The following is an 11911-nucleotide window of genomic DNA, read 5'->3' as shown; positions in this document are numbered from 1 at the left end:
AATAATTAAAACTAAAAAGCCTCAAAAGTTTGATATAATCAATAACTGTTTGGTGCTGCTCCCCTCCTTGCCTGACACAGCTGCTGTCAAAGCTTGGTGGAGCAGAGGAGGAGGAGGTTAGTGCTTATGTAAACTGAAAGGATGTAAAAGCAGCAAAACAAGCCTTCAGGGACTGCTTGAAGGTAAAAAACAAGAAAGGAAGAGGAGGAAAACACACCTTAAAAGCAGAGGTTTGTCTGTTTCGATCAAAAAATTTAGCTCATTTTTTCTTTGGAAAATAATAACTTAACCGGTGATCTTGTTTCCTTTTTCTCTTCCTCTTTTTAAACCCTTAACAATGGAAATCTTTAAACCTTAAATACTGGAGATGCCTGTCAAAAGATCTACATGCTGATGGAGTCGTACCAAATGTTGGTGCAGTGGTCAACGTGGCTGACTTCCATTATAAAGGTTTGCGTCCTGGGCAGGGAGCAGTGTTACTATCCTAAAAACAATTTTAAGTGCCTCTATAGTCCTTTAGGGTTTAAATAAATAAATACTTCTCTGTACATATTCCAGGCCATCCCTGGAGGTTTCTGCTCTGCTGCTGGGGTCCACTGTCAGACCTGAAGGAGAGATGACCTCAGCAGAGCCCCACCCCCAGAAACCTGCCACCTCCCTCCTCACAACCCCTTCAATGCTGAAACTGGGCTTTGGGTTTGGATTGTAGGGTTTATTTCTTTATTTCTTACATGTTTTTTTAAATATTTTCCTTTTGTGGAAGACCACCTTTCTGGGTTCTGGGTTTCCTGGGTAGTTATTGAGAAATGTTTCATTGATGGTCCGATCAGGCCCTTTGATGTTCCCTCTTTTTTATTTTTTTAACATATATGATATAAAATGACCCTCCTCCTTACTCTGTACATATATCAACATACTTTGCATTATAAATCTTTTTCCAACAAATAAGTTTAGTGCAACTATAAACTATTTTTTTTCTCTTTAAAAATTCTCCTAGTTTGTGAAACAAAATATGAACAGAAAACGTGAAGAATTTCCTTTTCAAACGACAAATCTGTAATTGTGGAGAGCATCATCTGAGAGGTCCAGCTGTTCTGCTGTGTTTCATTAAGGTATATGAATAGTACAATAGTATAATCTAGATTAAAGTTCTTTTGTTATGAATTTCTGAACCTTAAAACTGTTCACCTTGTTCCATTTGGTATTATTTTCAGCACAACCTTTTCATGTTTGTTTTTTTGCAGCTTTGAAAAAAAATTATTAAAATAGAAAATGGGTCTACAATTAAACAATAATCCCCTTAAAATGAGAACATAAAGTATGGAAGTTCATAAAGAACATCTGTGTATAGGTTTGACATAAAAATGCAGCCAGTGTTACAAGTGTTTTAATTGAATAAATAATTAAAAGAAGAAAACTTGTCTTAATTCCCATGTGGGCACAATATTATCATGTTTTATGCATTATTTTTTCACATTAAACAAATAATATTTATTCACATAAACACAAAAAGAATAAAGAAAAAAGGATCAATTAACCAAACCAGCTTCATTAAATCATGATCATTTAATTTATATATTTCCAAAATTTTCAGTTTGTATTATTAAAAGAGCAACATTTTCACTAGTTTGGATCCTTTCCTCCATGTTATTCCAGCACATCCCCACAGACGGACATGCACAGACTTTATGGTTGTCCTGACACAAGGTTCCTAATCTTTCTGAGTTAATGTTCTCCTCTTTCATGAAACATTTTTGTGTTCTGTGGAAGTATGTTTTTACCCGTAGCCTTTAGGAGTTTTGATATATAGAATAAAATGCTGGTGTGTTCCTAAAAAACCCTCTATAAATTATTCTTATGTTGAGAATTCGAAATAAGACAAAGACAAAGGACTTATGACCCTCAAAGGCTTCAGCTGAACACAAGCATGTTCACACTGACTAACAATGACGTCACACACAACTATTCAGTCAGAATGCTTAAATGTTATTGCAGGTTTTATTTAAACATGGATTGTTTTCTGGCCAGCTTCTGTCCAGCTGTTCACACTGGACCACATCACGGGCCAAACATTGTTCACCTGAATACAGCGTCTGCGTCAGTAACCATGGAGACTGAGATCAGCCTCCTGCCCGGAGGAGCATCGGTCCTGTCAACAGCATCTCCACTGTGAGTCTGTTTCACAGCTGCTCATGTTCGCTCCAGACTCACACTTCTTCACTCACAAAGTTTTACTGCTGCCTTTCCTGCTCTGCTCGACAACAACATCTGTCTTGTAATAATTTTCTAGTTTTCTAACAATTGACTCCATGAATTTTGACGACATGTTTTACGCAGCCTGATAACAGGTAATTCTTTTGCTTGCAAGCGCTGAAACAAACGTGGATGGCTCTGTGCAGGTGGGAAAATAATAACGGCAATGATTTTTCAAAGGTCTTGGAAGTGAAAAAAGCATAATAAAACCTTATTTGGTTATTACAGTAGATCAAAGATCCACTTCAAAAATTGGTCTAAAAATGATCCCAAATGACATTACAGTGTTTCATATTCAGACATCAAAGAATAATGAAAATCCTCTTTTAAAATGTGGATTTAACTGTGAAACTATTAAAATAATTAGTAATATTCTTAGTACATCAATTCTTTAAGTAAAAAACATTTTTCTGCCGCTGGTTCAAAGACCCTCCCGGGCCTAGTTTCACCTTGAATAAAGGTGGGATAGGCTCCAGCAACCCCTCACGTTCAGAACTGATGGATATTCAATTAACAAAAACTCTAAATGAAAAGTTATTTGTTTTGTTTCCCTTCTTCTCTCTGAGTATTCTTTTCACTCAGGAGAGGGAGGAGCCAGAGAGTGACGTCACGTGTCTCCTTGGCACCGCAGTGTTGCGTGTGTTGTGTGGCAGTGGCAGTGAGCGGCGGCCATGGAGAACCGCAAAGTTCACACCTGCGACTTTTACCGGACGGATCCGGACCTGCCGCGGAGGTTTAACGACCCCGACTGTTTCCATGGTTACGGGTACGTCCGAGGGAGACACATAGCAGGGTTTTAGCAGAGGTTGCCAGGGTTACGGGGGGTGGCGCTTCCTGAGGTGTGTTCAGGTGCGTCAGGTAAATACTAGGCTCGTGGAAACATTTTTCTTCTCACTGTCAAAGGTGCCTATAATTTGAACATTCATAATTAATGACTCTCTTGCTAATTCTGCGCATTAAAAGTGAGCTCAACAAGCGGAAAGAAGATCTTTTTATCCAAACATTTCTGAGAGCTGAACATGATGAACTCAAATCTGTTTTGTGTGTTGATTCTGAAAACAACAAAAACAACATCAACAAAAGGTTGAATGAAAGTAAAAACTCACAACAAGCAGGATGAACATGTTTAAATTTGGAGCCAGTGAAACACAGAGAAAGAAGAGAAACTGTCATTTTATTTTGAAAGTCTCCTCAGGTCAGACCCCTGAACCATCTGTGTTTGTCCTAAAGCTCGTTCTGTTTGTGTCTCAGAGGGAAACAGACTCATCCGTTATACCGAACATCCAACCAGACCTACGGCAGTGAGAAGCCAACAGTGCATGAGATGCCGGTGAGTGCTGACGGAGCAGCAGTGAGTCTCAGGCTGGGTTCAGACTGGACACATTTGGTCCGCTTCAAGTGAACCGGAGTTTGTTTCCACCGATCCTCCAGAACAGAGTCTCTGCCTGAGTACACCCAAGCAGACCCTGGTCCAGGACCAAAAGCTGCTCTCTGATCCTTTCCAGGTGGTCTCTGTTCGTTTCCAATAGACTCTTTTCAAGTGACGTCACACATCACCGGTCAAGGGGCTTCCTGTTTATATGGTTTAGAACAGCAAAGCTGACAGCTGAACGCTGTTTAAAGCAATTTTACATGAATAATAAAAGGTAACCTAACCAATTGTGACTGAAATCTGTACAATATTTATTGTATAAATGTCCTACTTGGTTGTATTTGTTTCCTCCTCTTAGATCGTTGAAAGATCGTTCATAAATCAGAGTACAAATGTCAGTGATCCTGTCTGCAGTCAGAACAGATCAGCTGATCCACAAATTCCTCTGGATGATATTAATCCAGTCGTGGATTATTTCTCTCTGACAACCAGGTTAAAGTTAGACAAAGGTTACAAGAACTTCATTGAATGCTGCTTGTTTGGTTATGAAGGTAATTATGATTTTATTCTTTAAATCTGTGCTAATGCTAACACTAGCATTAGCTTTAGCTATGAGACGTGGAGCTGCAGAAGATCTTTTCTCACCAGTTAAGTTTCCTAAATTTCCATGTTCACATAATCCTGTAAACAGATCAAAAGTCAGAGAATTCCAGCGTGTCTGACATTAAAGTCAAACTTATTCCTGTTGTAATGTTTTCTACTGCGGTCAGTGAGCTGCTGTTAGCTCAGTGGTTCTAACATCACTCCTCTTTGTTTTTGATCAGAACTGTGTGTCTGATCTGCAGGAAAATAAAGGAAAAAATTATTAAATTAATTGGAAACTGTTGCCAAAAGGGACTATTTCCATGTAATGTTATAAAATATGTTCACCCAGAGATTGATTTAATTTTTTATTTTTTTACTTGACCGCTCTTATTTTGAAAGCTGAAACTACGTGTCTCCATAGCTGCTCTGAACATTTTGACTGAACCAAACCATTCCTGTTTTTACTATTATCCCTAAAATATCCTGTAGAACAACAAGTACATTTATCCTGGGAAGAGATTCAAATGTGTACGGACAATGTAGTGATGTGTGTCTTTACTGCAGGTATTAAATGTGAAAAACATGAATTTCTATCAGTTTTTGTTCTGATCGCACTTAAAATACGTGCAAATAACATCAGCCAAAATAGAACCTGTTAGAATAAAATCTGCTCAAATGAAAGGTTGATATTTGAATAAAACATCAAATATTGAAGGATTATTCAAATTAGAATTTAGATTTGTGAACGATCTAGGAGAGGAAATGAAAATACAGTTCAGCAGGACTTTCATAAAATAAATATTGTACATTTTTCTGTTGAAATTGGTAAGATTATCTTTTATTATTTGTGTAAAATTGTGTCCAACAGCGTTCAGCTGTCAGCTTTGTCGTTCTAAATGCACATCAGAAGTCCCTTTTTTTCAGCCCTGTCGCCATTTTGTCTGACGTCACCGTGAAAAGGTTCTCCTGGATTGAGGTCCGGTTCGCTCTGAGATTCCTCATTCTGAGTAGGCTTCATGCTTGGATCAAAACGGCCACCAAAGCTGGACTCCACAGGATGTAAACAGAGTGGGATCGTGGCAGCCGATGGGCTGCAGGCAAATGTAAAGCAACAATGAGGCACAGCAACCCATCAAAATGTGGTCAGATTAAGACAGGCTCATCAAAGCAACTTTTAACGTGATACACATTGATTCTCACTGTTTTCCTGACAATCTAAATGTCAGAAACCTTCTTATCAAATAAAGCGGACTCACTTCGGACCAACAGACGTTTCCTTCCAGTCTGAATCCACCCTCAGAATCCTCCTCTGAGTCGGTCCCACTTCTGACACCAACACCCGCTTGTATTCCAGATGCAGTATCGAGGGAAGTGCTGTCAGTTTTCAGAGGCCCTGCTCCAACATGGGATGTATCGGGATAATACGTTCAATACCAACATAACACGGAGCAGAGTTACTGTCACCACGGAAACCCAACACAGGAGGGCCGCCATCCACCACCTCTACCACGCTGGAAACCAAAGTGGTCATGAAGGCAGCAGTAATTAAACACAACATGTTGAAAGTCTTCTGCTTCCAATTCGATCAATCGTGTTTTAGAGACGGGGGGTTAACCAGTGTCTGTCCAGAACAGCTCCTGCAGGGGGAGGGGGGCAGCAAACAAGTGTTCAGTCATGAAAATGTAAAAGTATTGATTGAAAAAAATTGCAAACATTTCCATTGATCTTTGTAACAAATTCTGGAGAAATTTGAAGAAGTGCAAGAAGCAGGGCCTGCAGATCATCATTTAAGATTACTGCTGAATGTTACCTGCTGCATAACAACACAACACTTCAACCATCAGAGAAAAGCAGTTCCATTTATTCATGCAGCACAGTGGTTTAATTTGGATTGAAAACTGAATTTTAAGATAATGGTTGAATTTTGAGTATTGTGCTCCACTCCTGGGGCTATGGGGTGGGGGGGGGGGATGTCTCGCCTGTTTTATCATGTTCCTCGACAGGTAGCAGCAAAAAGATGGATGACAGAAGATATAACTGATGGGTTCTTCTGTCATGGGGGTCACAGTCACTGTTCCAATGTCCCACCTCACCGTCACTGCTACTAAAAAGACCATTTTCTGTGCATTTTCAGATTGCTGTTTTCTTGCTTTTCCATTTTCTTTTAATTAAATTACTTGTATGCTGTTTCTGGAAATGGTTTATTTCAAGGAATCACAGCAAAAATAATGCATAAACAAGACAACCAAAGATTGTCACAACAAGTTCAGTGGACGGCTTGAGAGGGAGTGAACTTGTATACCGAATTTTCCAGAGTATAAGGCCCGATCCAAATACTCCCCTTAGCCCTCCCCTTAGCCCTCCCCATTAGCCCTCCCCCTTCATTTATCCCTCCCTGCTTGCTCAGAGAAGCAAACTCTAACTGGACAGAGGGGGCCGAGTGGAGCGACATGGTTAGGACTGTAATTATGGAACTGCTGATACTTTAATTCAGTACCCTCTGTTGAAATGTAGTTCACTTTCAGCTTATCCATTTCGGGGTCTCCACAGCGTAACAGCACCCACTGTTTCTCATCAGTGATTTGGCAGAGTTTTTACGCCGGATGTCCTTCCTGACACAACCCTGTACTTGAGGGGCACAGGGACCCAGTTAGGCAGCAGCGTCAAGGGTCTTGCCTAAGGACCCAATCTGGGTGGGGTCAGTGGACGACCCTGGGAATTGAACCCAGGGCTCCTGCGTGCCAGCCCTTCACCTAGCCCACTGATGAAACCCTGCCCCTAAAGTCCACCAAACTGTCACAAACTGTTCTAAATGATTTAATAACATGGAATATCCAGTATGAACTGCAGTTATAATACTATATTTTTAGTTCTTTAGCTGTGAATTTCACAAATATTTTATAATGCTGAGATGCTTCTGAATGTGCGATTTGATTTTCTTTTTTTGTCCAGCACTTTGCATGTGTGCATGTGTGTGTGCGTGCGTGTTTGTGTGAGTGTGCGAGCGCCCTGCTGAGTACCATCTGACACATGCAGGCTCAGCCAAGTACATTTACACACTCTGGTGTCTGCAGATAGATGTTGTTTCCATGACAACCCTTCGAGGTGCATGATTAATTTAAAGACATTCTTGCCTCCATCTCTTCTTCTCCTGCTGTCAGGTCTTTCTCTCTCAGTCTATCATGAATAAATCAGAGAGCAGAACTTCAGCTAAAGTCAGCGTGTCACTGGTACCACAGCACCCACAGAAGCTCTGCTTACTCATAAATATTGATGCAATCAATCAGATGATGCTTGTTTAGCCGTAGAAGAATTCAGTGTTGATAATTGGACATTAATCACTGCCATCATTCATCATTCATGCTATTTTTGGATGTTTTCAGTCTGATTTCACTTCTCAAACTGACATTTCCAGCTGTCTTGGAGAGTGAATCAAAAAATCCGGCCCTTAATGGCAACCATTACAAGTCCAAAAATTATAGTGCAAGATAACTGATAAAAACACATCGAATCAAAGTCTGCATGGTGGATAAACACCCCTCTCACCCTCCGTGGGTGGTTTCTCCTCTTAGCTCGGGTCCTCTACCAGAGGTCTGGGAGCTTGAGGGTCCTGCAGTATCTCAGCTGTTCCTGTTCTTTTCTGGACTGAGATGTCTGAGGTCTTTCCAGGGATCTGCTGTAGCCACTCCTCCAGTGTGGAGGTTACAGCTCTGAGTGCTCCAATTACCACGGGCACCACTGTCACTTTCACCTTCAAAGCTTTCTCCAGTTCCTCTGAGTTTTGATGTTACCACCCCTTCATACTTCCACATCCTCCATCCATCTTCTTTATCCACCACTTCAATGTCTGGTTGATTACTATCCTGTCAGCTTTGTAGGGCTGCCACAAAGATTATTTTAATAGTTGACTAATCACTGACTGATCAGGACATGCACAATCTGGATGTAAAGCACACATCTTAACCATCATTAGCTTCAAACTAGCTAAAAACTAGATATATAGTGTGAATGCTGTGAGCTGAATTTGGCTGCTGAAGGTGCTAATGCTGATAGCTGAAGATCCTGAAATTGAAATCACTGAAGCTGAAAGCCAGCTAAAATATGATTTAAATGCCAAAATTAGTATAAAAAACATAAAAAGCCTAAATTAGTCAAAATAGTCAGGATTTAGCTGAAATATTAGCTAAACTCCACAATAGCCCAAAAACCCTTAATAAATGGCCAAATAGTCCAAAAAGCTATCAGAATGTCATTATAACTTTCAACTTTACTACAGTCTGACTCCATTTAATATAAAGTAACGACTCATCGACTATTAAATTAGTGGTCGACTATTTTAATAGTCGATTAGTCATCGATTAGTCGACTAATCGATTAGTCTTTGATTAGTCAACTAATCGTGGCAGCCCTACTGTTTTGATCACATTTCAGTGTAATCATACTGTCCAAAAAATGACAATCACATGATTTTTTATAAGTGGAATGGACAACAGCAGGAAATAATATATGATCAGCAAAATAACTTGTTAGGTTTAATCAACCTGAAGCATTAATTGTGACAAGAAAGACGAGTTTACTTACACAAGGAGAACAGACAGAGAATCTCCTCTCTGCTCTGAAGGTCCTCCGTCTAAATCCTCCTCTTATAGATGGGTCAGTGCATCTCCTGAATCACATGAAATCTACATACTGACATAAATTTCTCCACAGTATCTTCCAGTACATGAGAGTTGATGATGGTTCTTCAAGTTCCTGCTTTATATCATCTTCTCATGATGTCAAGCAGTTAAGACAGGAAGATTGAAGATAGAGAAGTTAAAATCACTGGAGCAAATATTTGATACATGTGTGTACAACACAACTCCAATAGAGGAGTGGCTCTGCAGGTAGTGACCACAGATGACTTCTCCGTCCTTGTGTTATCTGGATGATGTTTTGGTGACTTCTGAATGCCAACAGTGTTTTCACTCCAGGGGTACCATGAGACGGCGTCACAACCCACACTAGAGGCCTAGGTAGTGCACCTCGTCCAGGACAGTATATTAACATGAGAAGGTTAGCTGTGTCTGTCAGCGTAGTGTCCAGAGCATGGAGGCACTACCAGGAGACAGGACATCAGGAGATGTGGAGGAGGGCAAAAACCCTACATCAGGCCCACTACCTCCTCCTTTGTGCAAGGAGGAGGACCACTGGCAGAGGATGGTATGAGGGCCGGAGCTGCAAGAACAGAAATACAAGATGCTTGACTTGAGCAGGAAGTAAAACTGCAAAGCCAAATATACAGTACAAAGGGTTAAATGAAGCTCTTTGGATGCTTCTTAAGTGAAACCTGGTGTGAAATTGAAATGAAGAATCAGAAAAATGGAAAAAGAAAAATCAGAATTGAATGGATTCAGGCTCTTGTGAGTTTAATTGAATTGTTCCTGTAAATTATGATTGATAGCCCCCCCCTTCTCAGAACATCTCACAGAAGCACCAAACCACCTGTGTGCTTGTCCAGGTGAGACGTGTTTTCTGACCGCAGCCTTCATCCCAGACTTTAGTCGTGTGTACCACACAGCAGCGGCGTTCAGCAAGCCGTGACACTTGACCGACCTCCTGCAGCGCTGCAGCCCCCCACCTCTCAAGGCTGAGCGCTCCTGCCCTCTGAAGGGCAACAGCTGCCCGAAAGGCTGCAGCCTGTCTCACTGATGCTGAAGCCAAAGCACCGGAGAAAATGTACTTGAAGCTTTCAGATGCGTCTGCACATCCTCCTCAGATCCCTGACCTCCACGTGGAACCCAGCAGGAATTCCACTGAAGACGGAATCTTGTATGAGCAGGTTTTTCCTTCTCGAGCTTCAGTTCTGGCAGGATAAAAATAAACCAATATTTTCTGCCTGAAGCCAAATGGCTCCTCGTGAACACACAGTAAGACATGCTCAGCATCACAGACAGCTCCTCCTCCTCCTCCTCCTCCTGCTCCTCCTCCTCCTGCTGCTCCACAGATCTGCTCAGCAGCCAGGCTGTGACATCACACACACACTGTGAGATGGAGGATTTTGTTTCCACTCGGCAGGTTTTTGGCGCTGCATCAGAGAAGAAGACGGAGAAGAAGAGGAGGAGGGGGAGGAGAGAGCAGCGCGGCGGGCAGACCGGAGGAGCAGATTAACAGATGACCAGATAACCTGATCATTACCTCGAGGAAAGCGATCGATAAGGGGCAAAGGCGGCACAGCTGTTTTCAGGAGGACAGATGGAGAACGGGGAGAACCTGCTGAGTGTTTGTGTTCTGCTGCTGCTCATCACTCAGGTAAGCTTCCTCCTCCCGTCTGGTTTTCATGCTCCTCATCGGTTCTCATCGTTCTGCTGCTCATCGGTTCTGATCGACCCACGGTCCTTGATGGACCGGTGTCTGCAGAACAAGTCCACCTGATCAGGTAGACAGGCTTCAACACTTTTAGTGTTTCTGATGGAAAAAGATCGGAACAAAGGAGCTTGATTATTTTAGTTCTTGTTAAACGTGTTTCTCAGATTCATTACGTTCTTATATCTCTGTTAAAAAACAAAAAGCAGCACAATTCAAATGATGAGGATAATCCAGACTCCAGTGAGGACTGATCACAACAAAATCACGGAAGAGCAGAGAAAGTTTCAGAAGAAACTTTGAATCAAACTGCTGCCCTCCACACAGGTCAAAGGTCACCCTCTTGACATCTTCAAACCCGTTTGTCAATATCACGCCTGGGGCTGGAAGCAGATTTTTTGGCCCCTTTCTCCCTCTCTCTGTGTGTGTCATGGTCTTGCTGTTGCCATGGCAACAGCATATGAAATGTGGATCATCCCAGCCTGTGTGGGGCTGCATTTGGCACATGGCTGAGCTTTGCTGCAGGTCTCGCTTTTGTTGAGCTGCTGCAGAGTTTGGCAGAAGTCGAGCTTTTCCATTGATTGCAGAGCTGGGGGACGTGGTGCTGCACTCGGCCGTGTCTTCAGAGGCAGAAGGCTGAAGATACTTCCTGTGAAATCTCAAACATTTGTTGGGTAAAAACAGCAGTGTTTAAAGCTTTCATTGATCTGACACCACAGACTGCTGCATGCAGAAGCTCAGAACGGCTCCTGTGCAGAAATGCTGGAGGCCAGAACCTGGCGGCTTTTGGGAGAGCTTCAACAACTCTGGATTCACAGAAGCAGAGCAGCTGGTTCCTGCATGCGGGGAAAAGAGATCATGACTGCAGATGAACCTGGAGGAAGGCTAAAGACAGCTGGGTCACTGCTGGCTGGAAGATTGATGATGACGTTTCAGCTTTAAACGTTTTTCAAGGTTCTTATCTGACATGACGACTGCTGATTTCAGCAGCTCTACATTGTGTCCTGCGTGAACCAAACCTCACTGTTCCAGAGCTTCTTCTAGAAAGTGTTCTTACACCAAGCGCTTCATCCTCTCACTTCACACTGGTGTGTGTGTGAGCAATCCAAATGTGATAAAAGAAGAGAGAGTGTGAAAAGCAGAGAGCTAAAGAGCGTCTTGCATCCTTCAGACCTTCTAGGGCTGTTTCTGAAGGATAGTTCAGCTTATTCTGCAGCTGAAGAACAGAGGATTCCTGTCACCGGTCAGAAAAGGTCTTTCCTGCAGATTTCATACTGTGGAGGAAATAAATATTTGATTCTTTGCTGATTTTGCAGATTTCCATCCATTTTCTTGGCCGCTTCTTCCCTTTCGGGG

General features: G+C 42.0%; 2 protein-coding genes across 2 annotated transcripts in view; both read left to right on the top strand.

Annotated features, from left to right (window-relative positions):
- Positions 1-2841: 2841 nt before the first annotated feature.
- Positions 2842-5778, top strand: lg7h9orf116 (linkage group 7 C9orf116 homolog). The gene is made up of 3 exons (XM_024264086.1): positions 2842-3019; positions 3505-3583; positions 5565-5778. Exons 1-3 carry the CDS (start codon positions 2925-2927, stop codon positions 5757-5759), a joined length of 369 nt encoding a protein of 122 aa, XP_024119854.1. The 5' UTR covers positions 2842-2924; the 3' UTR covers positions 5760-5778.
- A 4436-nt stretch (positions 5779-10214) lies between these two features.
- LOC112141047 (noelin) overlaps positions 10215-11911 on the top strand; it is a 16016-nt gene continuing 14319 nt past the window's right edge. The window contains exon 1 of the mRNA XM_024264089.1: positions 10215-10501. Coding sequence (XP_024119857.1) covers positions 10445-10501 — 57 coding nt within the window. The 5' untranslated portion in view covers positions 10215-10444. The remainder of the gene's footprint in view (positions 10502-11911) is intronic.

Source organism: Oryzias melastigma, linkage group LG7 (assembly GCF_002922805.2).
Source record: "Oryzias melastigma strain HK-1 linkage group LG7, ASM292280v2, whole genome shotgun sequence".
In the NCBI taxonomy this organism is placed as follows: domain Eukaryota; kingdom Metazoa; phylum Chordata; class Actinopteri; order Beloniformes; family Adrianichthyidae; genus Oryzias; species Oryzias melastigma.
Note: the sequence above shows the minus strand (reverse complement) of the source record. Positions and strands in the feature narration are given on the sequence as shown.

What these genes read in the sequence shown, in the direction of transcription:
- lg7h9orf116 (XM_024264086.1), top strand. Translation starts at nt 2,925, where the DNA reads ATGGAGAACCGCAAAGTTCACACCTGCGACTTTTACCGGACGGATCCG. An exon ending in GACTGTTTCCATGGTTACGG is followed by an intron (nt 3,020 to 3,504) that starts GTACGTCCGAGG and finishes TTTGTGTCTCAG; the next exon opens with AGGGAAACAGACTCATCCGT. An exon ending in CAACAGTGCATGAGATGCCG is followed by an intron (nt 3,584 to 5,564) that starts GTGAGTGCTGAC and finishes CTTGTATTCCAG; the next exon opens with ATGCAGTATCGAGGGAAGTG.